General features: G+C 49.3%; 1 protein-coding gene across 1 annotated transcript; it reads right to left on the reverse strand.

Moving 5' to 3' along the window:
* Nucleotides 1–16937: 16937 nt before the first annotated feature.
* FOXD2 (forkhead box D2) lies at nucleotides 16938–22719 on the reverse strand. Its single transcript, XM_083619994.1, has one exon. The coding sequence runs from the start codon at nucleotides 19470–19472 to the stop codon at nucleotides 18132–18134; it is 1341 nt and encodes a 446-aa protein (XP_083476120.1). The 5' UTR covers nucleotides 19473–22719; the 3' UTR covers nucleotides 16938–18131.
* Nucleotides 22720–24008: the final 1289 nt, after the last annotated feature.

The raw sequence follows: 24008 nt of genomic DNA on the forward strand, positions 1-24008 counted from the left end.
ACAAAAGTGACTCAGAATTGTATAGCTTTATCTTCCACAGAATCTGAATACATTGCAGCTACACTACAAAAGCATGCAGAGAGATGGCCTGGCTCGATCAACTAACCAAGGACTTGGTGAGAAAGGGGCCTGTTAGTCTGATGGAGGACAACCAGAGCTGCCTAAAGCAGTCCCAGAGTGAGAAATTCCACGCAAGGACAAATCACATTGGGGTGAAGTACCACTATCTGCATGAGGCAATCCAAGAGGGACTTGTGGAACTATCTTATTGCCATACCAGGGAGATGAGTGTGGACATCCTGACAAAGCCCCTACCAAAGGAGACTTTCCAGAACCTTTGTGTCAAGCTGGGACTCTGGGTGGCTGAATAAAATTTATGTGTATAAATGTATGTTTTATTTCCTGAGAAGGGGTATGTGAGATGTGTTATTTACTAGAGCAGTCAAGTACAACATTCTTCTGTTGCCTAGAATGGACATACAGGGGAATGTGGCTGCAGACAGGGAGGACTTCCTGTCACACCTGCTCTGGAGCTTCCTCCCCTGTGGGTGACCAGGTAGATGGGCATGACCCAAGTTGACCAGATAAAAGGGCTGGCCACGCAACAATCTCTCCCTTGGACTCTTCCTCTCTTAATCTTCCTCTTGGACTCTCCTGGTTCTTAGCCAGCACATGGCTCAACCTTCACATAGGATGGAGCCCACAAGCAGAAACTGTGAGAAGTAGCTCAGACTTACTTTCACTGCAACCACAAGATAGAGCCTACTTTCAGATTACTGCTGTGAACTGAATGTGAGTAAAACTTTATTCTTACTTTTAAAGAAGTTAAAAGTTATTATTTTAAGATGGAAATAAAGGGGAAACTTACCAGGAACAATCCAGACTGGACAATTAAAGGATTCTAATGCATCAGCAGCTTGCTTCCAATAAATTGCAAATGAAATGTGCTCTGCTGTTTACGCACTAGCGTGAATGAGGAGGGATAATATCAAAACAATTTATCCTCTCCTACCCCCCTTAACATCCCCACAGTTGAGACTTCGATCCAGGTCTCTGAACCAATTCCCTTACTTTTCCTCCCACAACTAATGTCAGGCTTCAGGGCATCGACTTCCTTCCCCCCTTTGGCAGTGGATAAGCAGAACAAAGAGAAACGAGTCTCTTACCAGTTAGTAACTTTAATGATCACAGCGAGAGAACAAAGAATCCATTCCTAGGAATGAAGGTGCTCCCAATTAAGGGTTCCACCCACTTCCTCTCTAGTCACCCACATCACTATCGCGTATTGTAACCTGATCTCGCAACCAGTGTGCTTTTTGTGCTGCTACCTTATATGCTCTTCTTGACCTTGGGCTAGGCAGATGAACACCTTCAAGCAACAGTGAGTCTGTTAACTCTCTCTCCCCCTGTTCTTCTTCTCCTAGCTATTCCCCACCCACTATTTCCCAGCTTCTGCCTTCTGAACTATGTCCCTCTACAAACCACTGCTCCAAATCTATACTGTCCTCCTGCTCCTGGGAAGATCCTGGGAAGATCCTGGATCCTGATCAGGAGTAGGGAGAGGGGGAGGGGGAGGCTCCCACCATTCCTCTTCAGTGCAGCCCTCCTCAGCACAGTCCCTGACAATTAACAACTTTTACTACTACTACACTGCCATTTCACAATTAAAATTAAAGTTTCCCTGGGTAAAATTGACCTCCTGTCGAAATAGGGCATTATAAATCTATTAAGATTTTCCCGTTTCTATTTTACTTTTTTGTTTCTGTTTGTTTTTTAATTCTATGTTTGTTGTTGTAGTTTTCCCTTCTTTATAAATTTAGCTCTTCTGCTTGTCAACCCTTAAAATAAGGATAAGGCCAGGTTTGGTTTGGTTTGGTTTTTTAACTTGTTAAGGAAGGAGGAAGAGACAAACCCAAGACAGTGAGGAATCAACAGGACATAGGCACTCTCCCATGCAACTTCAGTTTTTATCCTACCTAAGAAAACTCACAATCCCCACCCCATGTATCCCAGAGTAGCCCATTTCAATTATTTACTATAGACAAAGAGAGTAGTTCCAACTCCCAATAGGTGGGATAATAAAGTTACAACATTCCTTCATGTTAAGTTATACTGAGCCCAAAAGATCTGTATTTGGTGCCCTTTTAGTTTTAGTTTTAATAACCATTTGATTAAAAACCCACACACACACACACAAAATGTGAAAGAGAAAGTTTGAAAGAAAGGAGGCCACCATTCAAATTTTTTAAAGGAAGGGAATTCCCAAACAGCAGCGTTTGCATTACAAAGCCACAGTTTTCTGAAATGACAATCATCCAGAATGTAAAAGGGAGAGTGGATTTCTCTGTTAATGGGTTGTTCCTCAAAACAAGGTGTCCAGAAGCCTTAAGTGGACGCAGTGTTGAAGTTGGACATCCATAAACTAAAGATTAGCTAGTCCTTCAAAGAGGCGGTCACTGCCCATGATCTTGTGATTAGTGCTTAAGGTGAATGAAAGCAAACCTTACACCGAGAGAAAAAGATTCCCCACCCCACCCCTAAACTGAGCTTAATGTGTTCAGCCAGAGCCCAGCTTTTCCCTCCAGGTGTCCACAAAAAAGAGTGTTATGGTGGCTGACAGATGTAGCCTAATGGGAACTTTCCTTGCCCACTCTCTACTTCATCAAATGTATGAAGTGTGGTGCTGAAATGCCAGTCAGATTTTTTATATACGGTGGGTGGTTGGGAGGTTGCGCACACACACGTGAGGGGGGGTATAAATGAGAACATGAGTGGATTCAGAGGAAAATAAATGATGTAGTGGTTAAGAGTGGTGGACTCGTAATCTGGTGAACCATGTTCGATTCCTCGCTCCTCCACATGCAGCTGCTGGGTGACCTTGAGCTAGTCACACTTCTCTGAAGTCTCTCAGCCCCACTCACCTCACAGAGTGTTTGTTGTGGGGGAGGAAGGGAAAGGAGCTTGTTAGCAGCTTTGAGACTCCTTAAGGGGAGTGAAAGGTGGGATATCAAGTCCAAACTCCTCCTCTTCTTCTTCTTCAAAAGAAACAGTGACAGAAACTGTACACCCTTGTTAATTGGTCACTGTAACTAGTTTGCTTTCAGGTAATGCTCACTGTTTCTTTTCTGCATTTCATTTCCCTTTGCTCTCACTCCTTTATAGACACACACACACACACACACACACACACACACACACACACAGTATATATGCTTGCAAATTTAGGATTATGTGTCATTCACCCGATGAAGCGGACATTGATCCAGAAAAGTGTCTGCCATAGGAAACTGTTAGTGTGCAAGACCCTTTTTTGCTGGTTTTCCTTACCCTTCGGCAAATGCAAGCATCTAGTGGCAGGGGAAAGGCACTGCATGCGTTCTGAGGCACCAGAATTATTTTACATGTTTCAGCCCTGGGAGATTTTGACGGATAATTTATTTTTGGCAACTTAAAACTGCAATATTCCTGCTTTGCTTTTCCCGCTCGAAGTTCACCAGCAACCGCAGCAACAGTTCCACACCTCAGCTGAGCTGGTTGGCACCCCTTTCCGCACCACATTGACCATAAGTAGCGACGTTGCATCCCACGGGACATATTTGCACGGAATGGGCTTCATAGCTGAATGCCGAGCCTTGGGCCTAAGCGCAGTTTGTGATGGGACACAAGCAATCACAATGAAACCCAAAGACAAAAACTTTAAAAGATGCACATTTATTTAGCATTAACCAAGCGCAGGGGAAACTAAGGCTGTTTAGATGTTATCGGCTTCCCAACTCCCATCATCCCTAACCAGCTGAGGCTGATGGGAATTGGAGTCGAGCGGCTTCAGGAGGGCCACCGATTCCCCACCCCGGAATTAACCCCATCGATGTCGACGGTATGTTAGGCTTTGATATTTGACTTGTTTACTCCGAAGTAGACCATTAACGCAAACTGGATTTGTTTCAGCAAGACAAATAATCTTAAATATTCTCAACTGCATTCCGGAACTCTAAAGAAAGTTTAGTGATCGAGTTTCTGAGGGGATGAATTTCGTAGTTTTAGTGCTTGTGTGTTAGAGCAGTTACGATATTTAAATGATTATTATTGAATTCTTTTCCTGCCGCAAGTCTCCAAAAAGCTTGTGCTTCCTGCTAAGGGAGAAAACAAAGGTCTCGCCCTTCCCACACTCGCTTCTCTACTAACATCTGAACAATTTGGGTAAGAGTGAGTGTCTGTCGTTTGGAGTCTGAGTAGCAGGCCCTTTGACTGCTTCCTTGCGCTGCTACCTTCTTAGTCCAGCTTTTCCGCCATTCAGACCACGTAAACCCAAGCGAAGGTCGACAGTTAGAGATTAAGGAGCCTGGAAAAAAAGTCAGGACTCTGGTAGATGAAAGTGGTTAGGTACATCCATCCTCCCTCCTTTAGTTCGTTCACCTTAATGATTGAGGAACAGAACGCGGGATCTGTAAAATCGTTCAAGTTACTGGACCTGTTTGTGGAACCCCAAGAACGGTTAAAAGAGGCATGACTCAGATATGCCCCAAAGGACTCAAGGAAGAGGGCCTGGGAAGGATAGCGGCGGTGAGGTTACACTCGGAGCTTGCGTTTGACTCCAGATTTCTCCCCTCAAGTGAAACTCTTAAATGCACGTTCTTGTGGGCAACCACCTCCGACGAGGCTACCAGCCCGGATATTAAACACAGCACTTTAAAGCGAACACATTTTGTTTCCAGTGAAACTTCCTTCCGCTTAAACAGGCCCAAACTTAGCAGTCATCCCCATTTACCACCACCCTTGCTTGGCCCGCGAAGAGGACTTTATTGGAATATCAACAGACACGCGCACACGTAAATCTCGCAGAGTTCAAAAGTGCCCATCGCACAGGTAAATGCTGCTGGTGGATCCCATCTTACTTCTGGCAGCAAGGCACAACCCACTCACAGTTCAGGGTTCTCTCATCTTGTCTAGGGGATTACTCGGGAGAAAAGTGATTGTGCTCCGCAGCCACAGAGCTCTAGCCTCCAGCTCAAAAGTTGGAGGGGAGTGCATTCCCCCCCCCTTTAAAAACCACATTCATTTGAGAACCGGGATTGCCATCCCAACATTTGCATAGAAGTGCCTCCTATTGAATTCAGTGGGGTTTGTCCCCCAGTAGACATGTTTCGGATTCTTCTATACGTCCATTTACTTTAAAAGTAAGGCTGAAATATACGTATAAAACATGTTTGTTCTGTCTGACCCAGCCCCACTGTTCGAGTAGGAAAATTCGAATTACAGCACAGGAGTGAATCTATTCAACATTGGGGCGCTGGGAAGGCAGGTGATGAAATTTCCTACCCTCTCACTGCTTGTTTGCTGTTTTTGTTTTTTTTAGTTGGTTTTTCCTGCGACTAGGAGGCATTCCACCCAGAGGAATACGTTTTACACGGCTCCCCCATCATATGATCAAGGAAAAGGGAGGGGGGGAGAGTCACGCGACTGAGATTTATAATTCACAGAGGAGAGCCATTATGGGCATTTAAACGCTGGTGAATATTTTATTTGAGAGTGGAATCCTTTACTGGGTTCTGATCCAAAAACTTCAAAAGTCGGCCGTAGCTAAAGGATATAATGATGATGATATCAAATACTGGGCCTCCTCCAGAGCAACCAACATAGGCCAATCCGCTTTCCAACAAATAGCCACGATTGGAGCTTGAACGCTTTCCTGCTGCTGCTGACATTCACCCTACATTATTCGCAACCATGTATTGTATGGCTCTCCCTTTGCCTTCAGATAACTGGGAAATCTGAAGCCAAGTTTAGACAATTCCAGGATTTCCAGAGATATAAACTGATGAGGCCCAGCAGTGATTCTTTCCTCACGCGTCTGCGACAAATTCCCCAGGGCGCAGGGGTGCCAATTTGAATAAAATATTTGGAGGGGGAAGGTGAGCCCCGCCCCACATATTCGATCACAAGACGTTGAACGCGCACAGCTTTTGAATGGTAATCGCAATCAACTTTGGTGGGGGACCCGCCCCCTTCAAATATTTTATGGGAGGGGCGAAGGGGCCTCGGCCTCTAGGAGTTGGATCCTATGCCAGGGCGCTTCGAGAATCTTGCAACTCCAGCGCCCACAGCGCGTGTACTTAGAATACACCCAGAAGCAGTGTGGTCTAGCGGATAGAATGGTGAAAATCCTAGAAATTCCCCCGAAACATCTCACTTCGGGTGCAACATGCGGGGGTGGAGGGGCTGATGCAAGATCTGAGTTCGAGGCCCAAGTCTGTTAATTACTCTCCCACTGGCGTTAAAACAAGCGGCTTGCGTCTGAGACTGGGTTCCCAAGGGTAAATAACGAAGACCGACCTGCCTGACCCAGGGACCCTGAGAGGATGGGCAGGGTTAGAGCCAGACAGACAGCATCAAAGGGGACTTTGAATGACATAACTAGAACCTGCTTCTGAAACCTGCCTAGGGTTGCAGCCTTCGTTCTCCGTCATTCAGGAGGACACGTTTGCAACAGGAAAATGCAGGAATGCAGGGAGAGCCTGGAAGTCCAGCACTACAGCATGACAGCAAGTGGCGCAAGATGAATTGCGAGAATAAACGCTTGGCGGACCTTAGAAGTATTGTCCCAGAATCAGTGTTAGTTGGCGAGGTGTGTGTGTGTGTGTGTGTGAGAGAGAGAGAGAGAGAGAGAGAGAGAGAGAGAGAGTGAAACGAGGCAGCTTGGGGCGAGGGCATCTTTCTTAGAAAGGGCAAGTTATTATTATCAACCTCTTGGCCGGATCAAGCGGGCCATGGTCCACCTCCGGGGCTGGAAAGGGCGCGGGGAGGAGGGCAGCCTCACTGGGCCGCTGATTCTTAAGGGATCTTTTCTATCCGCGGCGCAAACCAGCTCCTGCGAATCTGACAAGCGACTTTTCGCTGGCCCTTCCGTCCCTCCCGCGGGCGCAGTTCATAAGGCACTTGAAGAGACCTTAATCTGCTCAAGTACTAAATCGCCGTGTCCAAAAGGACCCCGGACACCCGAATGCAGGACGCAGCTACTCGGAAGGGAAGGAAGCTGCTCGTTTGGCATCCGTGGGCCTCAACATCTCCAAGGCCGGGAAATGAGCTGAATCAAGCCCGCAGCGGCCCTGCAGCCGAAGAGTGTAGAATAGATGCATTACATCCCTGTATAGTAAATTCTGAAAGAGATTCAAGCTCCAATAAATACGGAGGGAGAAAGAACTCAAGAACAGGATCGCTTTTGCGAAAACAGATTATTTTGAAAGCAATCAAGCGAGATTATGGCCGCCACCTAATGTGGCCACGTATTTTATTTTTTTATATTTTAAAATAGGATTAGACCAATTCATAGAGGACAGCTAAATAAAACCTCCATGTTCAGCAGCTGTATATCCATACACTACCAGATGCCAGGGACAACGGTCCCTGCAGGTTGACCGGTCGCCGGCGACTGGCCGCTGTTGGATGCGCTCTGTTCTTATTATCATTATCAATTTAGGGGGTGGAGTAATTATCGTTCCACAGTTTTCATTTAGCAAGCTGAATCCTCGACTAGAAACGTTTTCTAAAAACCTGCAATCTTATCCGCAACGGTGTGGGAGTGGGGGGCTTCGGAGAGGGAACAGAGAGCATCTTTCAAGTGAAGGATGTCGGCTGTCTCCTAAAATGGCGTTTTCCACTGCATTTTACAAGACGGGGCTTTTTTTGGGGGGGGGAATGGGCTTTGGAAACCAATTCCCCAAATTATATATATATATATATATATATATATATATATATATATATCTCGAAGTAAATGATCTGCCAAAGCAAATACCACGCAATCAGAAAATTAAGCCAACGGGTAGTGACGTTTATTAAAGAAAAAAATATGATTATTTAATTTCAACACTGGAGAAAAAGTAGCGGTTGGGGAAGCAAACGCTAGCTTCAAATTCCATTCCATTCTAAAGGGTTTTGTTTAAAGCAACTTAACAGCTCCCAGGCTAAATTATTTGATCGATATTTCTCTCTCTCCCCCCGCCCTTGGGGTTACCAAAGGCGATCACGAGCCATTAGATCTTGCATTTGAATTAAGCTGGGAGATCAAAGGCTCTGTTCCATACCATAATTCCTCTTGGCACCTGTTGCCACAGCTAGGCAGAGGGCGAAAATTAAAAATAAAATAAAAGTTAAACGTGCTGCCGCTGCTTACTAAAGCTACGAGTCACGGGCGGAGAACAGGCCAAGTACTTAGGTACAAACTCTGCAGGTTTAAAAACGGAGGGAGGGGAGAGAATGTAATAGCCCACCCTGTTTCAGACTAATGCCCTTCCTTGATAAACTTATAAGTTTTCCACCCTCTGATTAAAATACATAAAATTGAATAATTTTTGCCTGTAGTAAAAAATAACCATTCTAGTTTCCTTTTTAAAATCACTCCTTCCTATTCAATATAGCTAGTCTGAAGTAACAAAAAGGAATCCCGGTTCGTAGCCCGAGTTATGCAAATATTAAATTAGAATGTTACTTTTATTTTATTTTTCTGAGCCAGCTACTCTTGTCTTGCATATATCTCCAAAAAAATCAGGTAAAAAGCCTGCACGCTTTGGGCTGCTGTCCCACGATCACTTGAAAAATTAGCTGGTTCATAGGAGGTTAGAATCTACACTAGCCGTTTAAACTGGTTAGAAAATGGTTCCATTCTCGTGGTTCCCGCTCCCTGGTAATTCTAGCAATCGTCAATTGGTGTGGTCATGGGAATTATTTGTTAGAAACTATCCCCCCTCCCCATCCCTTCCCTCCGAAGAACTGCACTTCCCACGACCTCCTTCGCTGGGAAACTTGCAGGTTCTGAAATAGTTTAATACCAGCGGTGCAGACGACCTCCCAAACTTAGAAGGTGCCTTGCCATATCTTTACGACCGCGGCTCCTTGGCATGCATGAGCCCGCTGGATAGGAGCTATTTCTCCGACTATTCCTGAAGACCACCGGGATGAGGTCTGGGATTTAGAGGCCCTCCCCACTTCCCCACCCCCAAGGAGCAGGACGGCTGAGCCGTACAGAAAGCATGCACGGCTTTTTTTTAATCCGGTCCTGCGTTTGAAACGAATCTCTCAGTAATCGAATTCACATGTTCACAGCTCAGGTTCTACCCCGGACAGAAGCGTTTGAATTTAAGCCTTTTTAAAACTCCGCGTCAGCTTCAATGCCACCAAGGCAGCAGCAGCAGCAGCAGCAGCACTACATCCGAGGACTTCTGTCCCACTTTGGGCTGCTTGGTACAACAGGCGTGGATAAAGTCAAGGAAGGTGAAACAGTCCAAGAAGATCAAGTCAGAAAATGTGGGTTTGGGGGGCGGGGAAGGGATGATCATCCCCTCCTAATTATCTTGTCAGATCAGAGGAGGGCAGCTTTATGTTAGTGCCACACTTCAATTCCTCTCCAAGGGAGGGAAGGTGAAGCCCTGAATCGTATGGAAGCGACTAAACACCTCCACACTCCAGTCTTAAAACACATTGAAGACTATGGGATTCCACCCTAGGGGCGTGAGGACTCCTTGATTTACGACGGGCCCTCCCAAGACACTTGGAAGGGAGCCTCGTCGATTTCGAGTGAACTTACTTCCAAGTAAGAGCTCTTGGGACCCAGGCAGCAAACACTCAGAACAAACATTTCCTTTCTAGAAACACCGCGGGCCTTCACTCCCCACCCCCAGCCCTTCAAAACTCCTCAGCCTGGCTGATGCTCTGGAAAAAAACAACAGCACTGTAAGAATGGCACAACCCTCTTCGCCATTGTTTAAATCCGAACTTTATTGGGTTGCAATGAAGGAAGAGAAGGACCTGTAGCTAAAGTTTCCACTGGCCGTGCCAAGAAGTCCACCTATTTTCCATCTGCTTTAGTTGCATAAGAGGGGGGGGGGGGAGGTAAATCGGCAAAAGCGCTAGGGATAAATATGAGCACATCTACTGCAGAACCAACAGTGCCCTTGTTGTCCAAGGTAGCTTGCAATTTAATCACCACCTGACTTGATGCAGGCTTCAGTCCGCAAATCAATTGTTCCGAATGGTCTCCTGCGGATCTGGAGCAGCGGGAACCAACTTCGCTTGGCCCTGGCCAGGGTTCTGTGCTGCCCAGAAATAGGCGAGATAGAAGCGGATATATAACCATACGATTGCTATCCTAATTCTTTGCTCCGTAGTGCCTTCTTCCAAAGATGCCCAAAGATGGCAGTTGGGCGAAAAGCCAAATGGGGATGTTTGAAAGCAACTGCTTAGTAATCAGGACTGAGGCACTCTACACATGCTCAGGTTCACCACGTGCCCAGGACTCAGATTCCAGGACTTTAACTCTGGCACAAATTAAGGCTGGCCACACTGGAGGCTGCTAAGTACAGCAGTGCTGTGTTTCGTTTCATTTCTGCCCTGTGCTCTCTACGCGATTCCCACAAACGATAGCTTCAAGTGCAATCCTGTGACTACATGTTTACTCGCAAGGAATTCCCGTTAATACTAACGAAGCTGACCCCCAAGGGAAAGTGTGCAGCGGTTTGCAAGCCTCCTTCCTCCCAGAGGACAAGGGGCAAAATGAAATACACTGTTATTATCAATAAATACCCTGGATGCGGTCCGCACTGATATATTTCCCTTGGTCCTGCCCAGTTAACTAATTCACATCCCTCCCACACGGACAAGCCCCTCTCCTGAGCAATCCAATAAAAGCTTCACCACCATCCAGCCTCGAGGTATGAAAGAGCTTGAATCCAATCGCTTGGGAAAGCGGTTCTCTCATCCGGGATGCCCTGAAGAAGCACCCTTCAGTTCCCCCTCTCCTTAAAAAAAAAAAAATCAGCGAAGTCGGTCCCTAAAGGCGAACGCCTCTGCATCACTCCTTCTGGGGGAACAAGCGCAGCAGCGGGATCTCCTTTTCTCGGAATGAAAAGATGCCCTGGGAAATAGCCAACTCCGCAAAACTTTCCTGCGCTCTCCCCAGTCACTCTCCCCTTTGTATCATTTTTATTCAACCCAGCTTGTCCCGCTTCCCCGCTCCGCCCGGCCTCAAAAACTGAAGGGGGAAACGACTGCTTCATCCCCTCTCAGCTACCAGCTCCACCCACCCCCGAATCAGTGTTACAAACTTCCCTTTCAAAGTCTTCCTGGGAAGATGGACCGCATTTTAAAAGTTCTCTAAGTGGGTAATAACCCCCCTCCCCCGTGCGCGCACACACACCACACTTCCTAAGCCTTCCACCAAATCGTTAGGCATACTGAACCAAAGGGAAGAATGCGGCTTTTGATGTTTCCATTAAACATACACAGAGAGATTTTTTTTTCTCTTTTAAATGTCCGCGATTTACTATACAGATGGAGATAGTGGGTGGTCGCCCTGCAGTTCCGCCCTCCCAAAACATCGTAGCTTCTCAGGCAGTACCTTTCTGAGAAAAAATGATCGTCCTTAATTAACAGCCCATCCACACTCCACTGAAGCTGAAGTACTTTTAAATCGGTTCATCTCCCTCCCCCGCCCCGCCCCGCCCCGCTGCAACTTGCAGAATTGTTGCTGAAGATGAAGAGCTTAGAATTTTCTGGAGCAGTTTTCGATTCCCTCTGCGGCTTTTGGAGGGTGCCAAGTTACTGACTCCCTCCCCTGAACCTAATCTCCGGGCAACACCGCTTCAATTTCTCCACCCCTGCTTTTACATCCCATGCATCCTACCCACACACAATTTTTAAAAATAAGAATAATAGGGTAGAGGTTAACATCCAAAAGACTCTAATTATGATGAGTTGATTTTAATTGGTTCTGAAGTGAAAGAATTGCACAAAAATATTCCAGAAGTGAAAAGAAAATTATGGTGAGGTGGTTTTGTTGTTGTTGTTTTTTACATACCCTACCATCAACAACAAAAGTCCTAACAACAACATTGTTATGCGGCAAGTCGTCGAATGTAGTGTGTCCTTCTAAAGGTTCGTTTTGTTTTTTTAGGGGTTGTTGGTTTTAATAAGCTGTTGGCTAATATAACTTTTCTCTCACTTGGTCATTAATGGGGATTTTCCCTTTTAAAAAAGAGTGCGGGGTGCGGGGAGAGAAGCCTGTTCTGTCTAGATATCTCTTCAAGGGGAGGGGGTCTATTGATAGGAAGAAAAATATCCCTCTCTGGTAGTGATTTTAAGAGTCCCAAGGCGAAGTGAAATAGCTCCTATAATTAAGGCCTTAAATGTACCGTGAAGATTTCTGCGCATTATGAGCGAAGGAGGGATACCGCCGGCTTAAAAAGAGAATGCATTCACTGCGTAGCGATTCTCTCTCACACAAACACAAACACACACGAGTCACGCTCCAAATATTTTCGTGATGCTGGTTAGAAACAAAAGATACAGTCAAGGGGGCTGCGATCCTGACCCTTCCTAATTCCCCAAGTCACTTTCCAACGCGCCTGCGGGCTCCTGGTGGTGGCAGTAATGGGAACCAGAAAAGGGCAAAAGATGATCATCCACTTAGGAGGGAGAAGGGACCGATTGTGAGGAGGAGAGGCCGAGGCCGAGTTTAGCGCCAGAGCGGGAGAGAGGAAGAAGCACAGAAACCCCTCTCTCACTTATTATTATATTCAGACCCGGACCGAACAAGACGATCTCTCTCGCGCGCTCTTCCACACGCCCTTCTCTAACTCAAGGCAAGATCGTTTCACTGACCTGTTTTTTAAAGCTTCCTGAACAGCAACAACAAAATATTTCTTACCAGGTTCGTGTTCCCGGTTCCACTTTAAAGGAGAAGTCAGTGAACCATGTGTTAGAGTTTGGACATCCCATGGAAGGCGGAGTGGGGAAACAGAGCACACCTTAAGTCCGCTCTATAATATTCATCCAGCCAGCAGGAGCGTTAAGGGTCTGCGTCCCATTCAATCCACTGGAACCCCCAAATCCACAGCTTGGCAACAGTTCAAGGAAAGCGCTAGAAAGGAATTGGTCGAATCCAGGATGATTTCCTGGAGGCCAGCCCGACTAAATTTTGGGGTCGTGGCTCGAGCACGAACGATCTTGAAGATACAGGTTCATGTACAGAAAAAGTAACCAGAAAGATACAACAACACCCGCCAAAAATTCCAGCAGGGTGGAAATCATGGGCCTGGTCTCGGATAAATTTTGTTGGGCCAGGGTTTTGCAGAAAAACATGGGCTGCGCGTGCCCGCTGACATGAAGCCCACCTCCACGCAAACCCTGTCACTGGATCCCACCGTGAGCAGCGCCTAGAAAGAACAGCAGCCCCTCCAGGGCATACAATCAGCACCTGGATCTTAAAATTTGCCCTTGGGAACGGAAAACGGATAGCGAGGGAAGATTTCTTTTTTGCGGGTGGGATGGGAGAGCTTTATTCGCCTTTCCCAGGTATCTTCTCTTTTACCCATCTAAACGCGAGGACCTCTTAAAAGTCCTGCGTTGTTCTCTTTTTTGTAAGGCGGAGAAGCAGCTTATTCCAGGGAACGGAGAGGGAGGGGCTGATGGTGCCTATTTCTCGCTGGTCCTCCTGCATGACATTTAAATAGAGGCAACAAAGGAGAGAAGGGCGGTAAAATAAAACCTGTCATACAACAGTCAAGAAACGTTTCAGCCTTCTACAAAACAGATCTATTCTGCCCCAGTGGGAAAAACCGCTACCGATTTTCTAGGAAAAGAATTCGAGTTCGAGATGTTCATCCACTTTTAAAAAAAAAAAGAGGGAGAAACCAGAAAAATCCCCAGCTAGGTTCTCTCGCCGCGCTCACCCCGACCCGCTTGGAGATCCATCGGACTTCGATCCTCAGGCCGAGCCAGCTCTTCCGAAGGGAAAGGAGCGATTGTGGTGCGACGGGAAAATGAAACCGATTCTGGGTCTTCACACGCAACGCGCTACTCTGCCTACATACTCCACGCGATGATTAGGAAACTGGTACACTTGCTCAGAAGCTCACCTCGTGGTCCAAAGGACGGACATGCCTTTTTCCCACGCCATCCTCACACCTGGCCTTCTCTCATCAACCAAGGGGGAAACTTGGACGGACTGGAGAAGAGGAAAGAAAGCGACCTAACAGCTCCCCTAAAGCAAACAGCATCACCTGATCTTAGGGGATGAGGGCGAGCGAGAGGAGCCAGCCTGGGCTCTTTTGTGACTCCAGATCCATCGCATTGCAAGGGAGAAGGACTCACACGCTCTCCCTGGCGCCGCACTCCTGTCAGGGCAAGAGGCAACAGATGCAGGCCAGGGCTGCTGCTGCTGCTGCTGCTGCTGCAGTCAGCCCCTCGGGCTTCTTACTTTGCGATTGTTCTACTGGAGGCTCCAGCTCTGGAATAAGCTGCTTACGCATTATAACCTTTAACCTCTGAACTCTGCGCCTCGGTCCTGCCTTAACAGAGAGGAGGACTGTGCAAAGTTCGGTTTAATGTCGTAGCCGCGGGAAAGAGGCCAGGCATTTTTACGCCGCGGGATTCCGCCCTGAGAAATACGTGGAACTGCTCGGGAGTCCTTCGAGATTTCAGTCCCACGGAGGAAAGATTTGACACGGATTTGCCGACTTCTCTCCACACGGAAATAGACGCTTTTCAGGGGCGCCGGTAGCTTGGAAGAGATGATCCAAACAAACCACCGTTGCGGGGCGGCTACACTATGTAACCCGAGGCACACACTGAGCGGCAAACCAGGGGCGCATTTCCGTGGAGTTCGTTTCCAAGCGTTCCCGCAAGCCTCCTATGAGATGGAGTAAGCTCCATTGAAATCAATGGGATTTTCTTCGCAGTTGACCTGACCTAGGGAGTTTGATCCGGCCGACCATCCGCATAAAACCGAATGCTTCAGGCCCACACGCGCGGCCCTTGTTAGTTTGTTACCCGTCCCCCACTCCCTCCCCCCCTTTTCTTTGCCTAATCCGCAATAAATATCTGCACATTGGACCCAGAAATTGATTTCACGTGGCTAATGAATCAGATTCAATCCTATCTGTATCTTTGCAGCTAGCTGTTTGCATCTCAGGGCCTAAGGATGGAAATATTCCCCTTTCGCCTTGTGAAAAGGCGCACTGTGCGGACAACTTCGCGCTCAGACCGCCCCCCAACCACGCAGTCACGGCCACGCACTCTTTATTTACAACCCGAAGCCTATGCAGAAAAAGCGAGAGCGCGGAAGCTGTTTACCCAACAGAAAATATATCCTAACGTCATAAAAGCTTGCCGCTGGAAACGGGTAGGCCACCCTTTTTGCCGCCCAGGTTTACACAGCAGTTTTAACAATTTGGACAGAAGCGCAGGGTCGCAGGGTGGTGGCGGCGGGGGGAGAAGATGACGCGTCGCGGAGGTGGCGGAGGAGAGTAGAAAGAGCTACAAAGCTCCTTCGATTTGTAACCATGTGCTCAGCAATCTGGAAAATAGATTCATTTTGCCTCATTCTCTTCTCCCCGCTTTCCACGTCCTGCCTTGTAAGTCTCTTTTGTGGGGACTCACACATGAAAAGGGACGACTAAGTGTCTGACAGGGGATCGCTTTTCAAAAGCAAATGTGGGCCAGAGGGAGACGCGAGACCGCTCGCTGGCCCTGCAGGGAGGGCAGGACTCCTTTCAAGGAACAACATCAACAAACTCCGCTCAGGGCTTGTGGCCCGGGCGGGCGGGCGGGCGGGCGGGGTGGGGGGAGCGGCGGCAGAGGCTGGATGGAGAGACAGATGGAAAATGCTACAAGAATCCGCCTCTTTTCTCTCCTTCCCGCTCACCCCACCCCACCCCTCACGACCCCTTTCATAAACCCATCTCTATGGGAGTCTATTAAAGCCGTGTAAAAGCTAGTAAATGAATATTTTAGAATGGGGCTTTAGGCCGATCCATTCACTTACTCCTTTCAGGGTCATTTAAGTCATGGGCGGCGGGCAGAAACTTGACAAGGCAGTCGCTGCCTGAGCGATCCGGGCCGGATTTTGTTTATGCAAAGCGGCGCATTTTCACATTTGGCCACAGATATGAAGATATTTCAGGGGAGTGGGAGGAGGGGAGTCTGTTTACTTTTGTAGCTTTTTTCTTCTTCTCAAAATTTAGGCAGGGATCTCGGGTTTCAGGCGGTCAGTTCAACCCTTCAGGCTCAGGGGTTTCTCCGCCAGCCCCCACTCCACCGCCACTTCTCCGCACCCGCCTCCTCCTTCCATGTGTCAACATTTCCAACCAAAACAAAAAGGGGAGTGGGAGTATAATTTTCCTCCTTTAGGAACTGCCTTGGCAACTTCCAAGTATTTTCCGAAAACAAGAGTTCAATTGGTTGCCAAGTGTAACACCAGAGTTTAAAAGTATGATGTACAACTCATGGTTTAACACTTGAAATTTCAAAGAAACGGAGGAAACACTACCTATGTATTTGGAAGAGTGAAAATGATGAATTTAAGAGGGCATTAGCAGAGGGATGGGAAAAGTTTAGCCTCAAGTGAGCTTGCTAAGGACCTACCCTCCTCTCCCAACGGGAAGTTCAGTTCCTAACGTTGTTAAGCTGAACTGCTCCTACTCCACTGATCTTGCCCCTACTTGACTAGAGCAATTTACTATAGGCCATAATTCGGTTGCAGACTACAGCCCTGCGGAAAAGCCAAGTATCTCAGCTACAGCGCTATGGTAGATTGCTGCTCCAATGCATAAACTATTTATTATTATTACTAGTAGTATTAGTACTAATAATAATAATAATAATAATAATAATAGATTGTACACTACTATTGTAACTGAAAGTACAGTCGATTAAGGCCCACCTAATATAGTTATTAGTTAGCTCTCCAGAGTACGTTTAATAGCTAAGATGCATTACTTTTTAATATTTGTATTACTTAAAAAATATCACCCAAATATCAAAATCACCAGACGCAGACACTACTGGCTTAGGAGGACCCCTGGAGTCCTAGCTTTAGTCGTTAGTTTGCTTTTCTCTCTCTTCTCTTTCTTGTGTTAAGAAAGCCGATAGCGAGACCCACTGGGTTTCTTTAAAAGACATCACAAACATTTATTAATTTACACCAAAGGTGGACAAAAAAAAATTACGTTGCCTTTTCCACATCAAATTATTCACAATTCTTTCAATAAAATAGAAAGGATGAACAGCTATTAGGGAGAGCTAAGGAGGCTCTGGTGGTTGCACAATATATATACACACAAATAAGTCCAGATACACAAGAAACACACACGTTGAAGGGGCGGAGAGGAGGCGGGTGATTGGATAATAGGGGACTTCCTGATGTAGCACGGTCTTTTGAGATGTGCACTTGAAATCTCTCAACTTCTTTTAGCATTCCGGTTTCCTCTTTTGGGGGGGAAAGAGACTTTCAATGTTAACTACGTTCAGCAGACATTCTCCTTAAGCAGTTCCTTGGGGGCGGAGGAATAACAGGGGTAGGAAACCATATGGGGAATTATTTTTTTGTTTAAGAGAAATGCTACTAGTGGAGTATTTCTGATGCTCCAGCCACTTAAGCCGAAAGGTTTACGGCTGCTGACCACACACCTATCCGAGAGCAAGTCTCACTGAATCGCGGGACTTGTTTCTGAGTAAACATGCCTAGGATCTGCCCATCGTATTTGGATGGCGGAGCGGACTGCTAGGAAGCTACCGCCACCCTCCTGGGAGATCTGCACCGGGAAAACACAGTTCTCCAGCAAGCAGCTGCACAGAATGCGGCAGAAAGACGTTTTAAGGGACGCGCCCTACATACTCTCAAAAGAAGTATTGGGAGAAATAGGGCCATTCTGATCCCCACAGAAAATCCAACTGGGTAGCTTAAGGTGCCAGCCTTAATAAAATAGGCCCTGTTTTAAAAATGAAATCAAGCTGCCAGAAGTCATTTGATAAGAAACGCTACATTTTAAAATAGATCCGTGAGTTGGTCGGTTCTTCTTCTCCGCCCCCCCCCCCCGTCCTCCCTCCACAGCAACCCTCCTCCTAAAACACACTACGAATCCTGAACACGCATGGAGAGAGAGAGAGCGAGAGACACACACACAAAATCGATCCAGACGCCCGAACAGTTCTCAAAAAAGGAAGAGTTCCTACCTTTTAAAACACAACGGGAGGGCAATTGTGAGAATGGAGGGGAGGGGGGCAGAGAGGCCAGGAGGGGCTGTGGGTTAGGATCTCGGGGGTGGGGTGAGTAATGGTGGCTGGTCGTTGTCGCCTTTTTAAAAAGGACAACTGTTGAGGTTTGTGAGTTTGCTGGAAAAGTTCTGTCCGGACTGCAGGAGGGACTCGTGGGTGAGATTCAAATGGTTCGGTAAGGGCGTCAGAGCCGGAGAAAGCATCGCCAGGACTTGCGCTTGGCCCCCGGCGTGGCCCGCCGGGAAGGGCGAAGCGGGGGCGCTGCTGGTGGAGCTACCGGACGGCGGGGGGGCTGCGCCGCCCCCGCCGCCTCCGATGATGTTGTCTATTGAAAAGGAAGGCCTGCTGCCGGCTCCCTGGTCCGCTTTGAGGCTCTGCAGGAGGGACGCGGTGGGGCTGAGCTGGCCGGCGGGGTAGAAGGCTTTCCTGCAACTCAGGTCGCCGCCCAGGAACGACGAGAGGCCGCTGGAGAAAACGGACGGCGCGGCCGCCGAGGCTCCGGGTCCCGGCGGCGCCGGCAGGGCGCAAGGAGGAGGCTGGAAGGGGAACGTCCCCGCTGCCCCGCCGGCCCCCGCCGCGGGGTGGTGGTGGTGGTGGTGGTGGTGAAAGCTCTGCAGCTGGAGCCCATAGTTGTAGCCGTAAGGTCCGTAGGCGAAGCCGGGGAGGAAGGCGGCCGGGTCGGCGGCGGCGGCGGCGCGCAAGAGGAGCTCGGGCGGCTGCGGGTGGAGCTGCTGCTGCTGCCGCTTGAAGCGCTTCCTCCGGCGCAGGAAGGAGCCGTTGTCGAACATATCGGCCGACTCCGGGTCCAGAGTCCAGTAGTTGCCCTTGCCCGGGTTGCCCGGCTCGCGGGGGATCTTGACGAAGCAGTCGTTGAGCGACAGGTTGTGGCGGATGGAGTTCTGCCACGCGGGGAACTTCTCCCGGTAGTAGGGGAAGCGGCCGCTGATGAATTCGCAGATCTCGCTCAGCGTCAGCCGCTTCTTGGGGCTCTGCAGGATGGCCATGGTGATGAGCGCGATGTAAGAGTAGGGGGGTTTCACCAGGGGGTTCTTGCCGGACCCCGAAGCGCCCGACGACGACGAAGAGGAGGAGGAGGAGGAGGAAGAAGAGGAGGAGGCTGGCGCAACTGGCGCCGATGCCGCCACCGCCGGGTCGTGGCTGTCCCCCAGCGCGGCCTCCGGGCCTCCCTGGGCTGGAGAGAGGCTCCCGCGGGCCGCCTGCTTGGGCAGGAGGCGCAGCTCCTCCTCGTCGTCTTCGTCCTCGTCGTCCTCGCTGAACTTAGCCCGGCCGTGCTCGTGCGGAGGCCCCACCACGTCGATGTCCTCCACGTCGGACAGCGCCTCGTCGTCCTCCTCCTCCTCCGGAGAGGGCGCCGCCAGCAAGCCGCACGGCCGGCTGCTCCCGCTGCTGCAGCCCAGGGTCATGGCGACGGCGTTGGCGGGGTTGCTGCTGGGGCTGCTGCTGCTGCTGCGCTCTCTTCTGCTGCTGCTCGGCGCTGCCTCGGGCTCGGGCTGCTCGCCTTGGCCACCCCCTAGCGGCGGAGCGGAGGAGGAGTCCCAGGAGGAGGCGCCACCGCCCCGCCTCCCCCCGGCTCAGCGGAGGGCGGCAGGCGCTCCCTCGCAGTTCCCGCCCCTCAGGCGAAGAGCGCTAGGTGCGGGGTGGGGGAGGCCATGGGGGTGGGATCCCTGGGGGTGGGCAGTAAGGAGAGGTGAGGGAGGGGGGACGGGGCAGAAGGGAGGGGAAGGAAAGACAACCTCCCTTCCAGCACGGCTCCCTCCCGCCAGAACTTCTCACAGGCACTGAGCTGCGTCGGAGAGCGCCAGGAGCCTTTATAGCGCGGCCCGCGCGTCACGTGCTGGCGCGCGCAGACAGACCCTGGGCGCTCGCTCTCCTTCGGTCCCTCCCCGCCCGTGCGCGGTTATAACTCGCGCTCGGAGCTGCGCGCGACCTCGGGCTCTTCCCTCCCCCCTCCTCCTTCCGCGCCGTTGCTTGCGCCTGGCGGGGTACCTGATTCGCAGTCCCGCCAGACGTTCCAGAAGGCGCCCTGTGGCCCGGCCGCCGCGCGCCATCTTGACTCCTCTCGCGCGCCGCTCTTCCCGCCCTAGAGGGTCTGAGGGTCTCGGAGCAGTGGCTAATAATAAGGACAGTAGTAGTAGTAGTAGTAGTAGTAATGATGATACAACAGGGGCGAAGTCAACCTTAGAGTTGCCTGTCTCTTTTGGGAAGCTGTCCCTTCGCTTCCAGTCGCACGGAGGTTTATTCTCCCCTCAGATACGTCCTCCTGCGCCAGCACCTCAAGAAACAAGCAGCAACAACGCCCCGAAGTCTTCCTCCTTCAGAACAGCCGTCTCTTTCTGTAGAGATTGCCGACGGCGCATGAAATGCTTGGAGAGCTGGTGTTGTGAGGCGACGCGCCATGGCTCATATCTTCTGCCGGCGGCGGCGGCGACCTTGCGTGTCAGGACGCTTCCCCCCACCCACTGCAGTGGGCCCAGGGCAGCCGCCCTCGTTCCATCGCGGGCTGGGAAGTCCAAGGTCGAAAGCCCTTCGCAACAGCGTCCGAAACTAGGTTCACCAGGAAAAGTCTCGCGCTTTTACGCACTGCTGAATGTTCAGTGGAAATCAAGGAGATTTGCTCCCAGGGTTGGGGTGCATAAGGGGTGTTCGTCTTGTTCAACCTGAACTAGTTTGTGAACTGAAAGCAGTCTCAGAAACGGTACATAAACTGCAAAAGAATATTTTTAATTGTTTTGGAAGACACGTGCTTGATGCAGATCCGGGACTTAACTTCTTTATTCAGGGAAAGGTTCTCAATACTGCAATCCAGAATTAATTTATTCCCAGCGATTGTTCTGAAGGAATTGGCGTGGATTAACAGCCAGACCTGTATAGCCTCCTTTTTCTCCCGGGTAATTTCTAACCTGGGTAATTTACTCCAAATAAATAAATAAACCCAACTTCTGCACAAATGACAACTAAGCGACGCCACCCGGGAAAAAATACCAGCAGAAAGCGATGCCTGGTCAACTCAGGCAATTGAGCCCTAAACTAGAAGAAGGTTCCTTCTAAATCCTTTGAACTTCTTATTTTCAAATCGGTTTAGGATCTGGAAGCACTTTCCCACTTCTTGGGTTGCCACGGAGGTAAGCAGGTCTTCCAAGCAAATATGTTAAGGATCCAGTTGTCACATCATCTGATCCGATCTGCAAGACTTCGCCGTAGGGACACCTACCGCGAAAAATAAGCACCCGCCAGACCCTGCCTGGATCTCAAACATTTCTGCATAGACAGAAGCCCGGCTGGTTTGGACAGAACTTAACTTCCCAAGTAACAAGGTCTTTTGAAAATGAAGCTGCGTCTACCTGCTTATAAAGGCCGATCAGCACCAGAATGTGAGGAGCAGACGGTGCTGTTGGTTGAGCGAACCTGATGGGTCCCGTCCCCCGTCCCCCCCGGTGCTACTCAAGAAAGCAGTGGCAAATAAGCAGTACTCGAATTATGGGGACAAAAGCAGGGCGAAGGTCGTTAATTATGTTCACATGTTTCGCCCTCAACTCCTTCCACTTTATAACTAAGTCATGCCCCTCCACCTGAGGTTTCTAAAAGCAAGAAATAAGGTATCACAAAATATGGGGGTCGTGGTTTCCTTTCTGTCCTGCCTCAGGAAATTTGCACATTGCCAACTCGAACGATGGAATTTTACATAAGAAGCGAGCAGTTCCTCAGTGCTGTCCTTGCAAACTTCTATGGGCGCTGGACTAAGCGACTCCCCCTGCCCATGACGGGGCTCACCCGCCCCACTGCCGTCTATAGGTCTTAGCTAGCACAAGGCATTTGAATATTGCAGCTGCTGTTTGTTTATATCCAGCCCTGCATTAAAAAGCGTGTGTGTTGCGGGGTTGGTGTTCAGATTGCTCTGGGAAAGGGAGAAGCGAGCTTTGCAGAACCAGGCCCCTAGCGCGGAGCTGCCGACCACACACATCGCCACGTGTCTGCTTTGTTTTTCTGGGTTGGCTTTTTCTCCAAGCCAAATCGGAAGACTCGCATAGAAGCCGAGGTTAGGCTGAAATCCAAGCGAATCTCCGGCCAAGTCAATTTACGGCCCCCACTTAAATCAATGGAATACGCTGTCTGGTTTACTTTGGGGGTAGATCACATTGAAATAAATCAAAAACTTCATTAGGTCGCAGCTTCGTTAGGTGTGAACCACGAGGCAGCGTAGGCACATACATACATAATTTTATTTGTATGCCGCCTTTCCACCGTTCAAACCATGCTCAAGGCGCCTTACATTATGGTGGGGGGGATACATAACGTTTAAGAATGCACAACCAAACTGAACAATTTCCACACAAATTATGACAATATGTAAAATAAAGGTACAGAAGCCCAAGATTGTGTTCAGCAGCCTCAGTTTTTTGTAGCTGGAGTCAGTAGGGACCCCGCCCTCCCAGGCCAGGTAGGAAAAGGTCTGTATAGCAGGGAGCAGGTATCCCGTGAGCCAAGAATGTCCACTTACACTCTCGCCAGACAAAAAACCTCAGGCAAAGTCAGGGCAAAGGCCAAGTGACACCGCCATTTTGCATCCTTAAAAGAGATTCTCCCACGTGTGGCTAACCTATGTCTTGAAGAGACAGCTTCAGACCACCTCGGATGGGCCTCACCGAAGCGTTCCTTTTTGCAGCTTGAGTCCTGCTAAATTCAGTGGGCCTTATTCCCGCATAAACCATAAAAGGACAGGATAGCAAGGCGACAAACTTTCTTGTCGCCTTGGAAGTAATGGACCTTCCGAATAAAGAAGGAAGGAAGGACTGGGTTGTTGGTGCTGTAGAAGAACGCTATTAGCACCTGACATGGGATGTCTGGAGAGTAGGGTGGGGCGAACAGAAATGGGAAAACCGTCATCCACTTAAACGTCGAGATGGCTGATGCAAGGCTGGACTTGCCGTAGAGGTAAGCTCTAATGGGGCAAATCCCCAGTTTCCCCCCTTCATTAATTTCCTGACACATGAAAGCCGTTTTCTCCTTTTGAGTTTACGTAGGCTAGAATCCTCGCTGGTGGATTAGCTCAAAGGCCCATCTTAGCCCAGCATCATCTTCTCACATGGGTCAACCAGAAGCTTATTATGGGAAACTGGCAAGGAGGACCCGAGAGCCAGAGCTCTCTCCAGATTCGTGATTCCCAGCCACGGTTTTTCATAGACATCCCAAAGGGCAGAAGCGAATAAGGCATCCCTAGACCCTTCAGACAGCCGAATGCATGGCATTGCCACAGAGGAGGAGCACGTCTGCATCCCATCGATTTCCGGGGAAGAGAAATAAGACCGGAAGGCTTACCTCTCCCCTTGAAATCAATGGGTCACTGGGGCGGGAGATCGTGCGTCGAGGGTCCGAAGGAAGGCTCTCACTTAACACAGCTGGTTCCCATCCACGGATGCTATGCTCGGAAGTAAGATCTAAGCAGAAAGTCCCACTAAATCTACTTCCCAGAAGAAGTAGAGAGACCTTCCACTGCAGTGGGGCGGAGCTGCCCATCAGGGGTCCTGGGGGCTCCTTTTTTGTTTATTTGCAGCTGGGTCAATCTGGGATTGCAAACTGAATTTAGGTAAAGCGGAAAGGTGAAAGAGGCTGACCTCCCGATCCTAAACAGCCCTGATACACTGTTGCCAAGTAAAGGATTTAGTATCGGATTGGGTAGACATGTTTTCCCTGCTTCCCATGTACTACCGTAAATGCCAGCGAGTGTGTGCTAGGCGCTGCACAGAAAACGAGAGGTGGCAGGTGTTCAGAGAGCCCTTATAAACAGCTGGGCATAACTGGGATGATAGGTGGGAGGGTGAGGCTGCTGCTGATTTGATATACGCAGCAAAGTAAAAGGGAGAGCCTAAGGGATTGGTAAGGTCTTTTTTCGGCTCTTGCTAATACTAATAGAATCACAAAGTTGTAAGGGCCCCAAAGGT

The sequence above is a fragment of the Podarcis filfolensis genome (genome assembly GCF_964270895.1).
Source record: "Podarcis filfolensis genome assembly, chromosome: 6".
Classification (NCBI taxonomy): Eukaryota; Metazoa; Chordata; class Lepidosauria; order Squamata; family Lacertidae; genus Podarcis; species Podarcis filfolensis.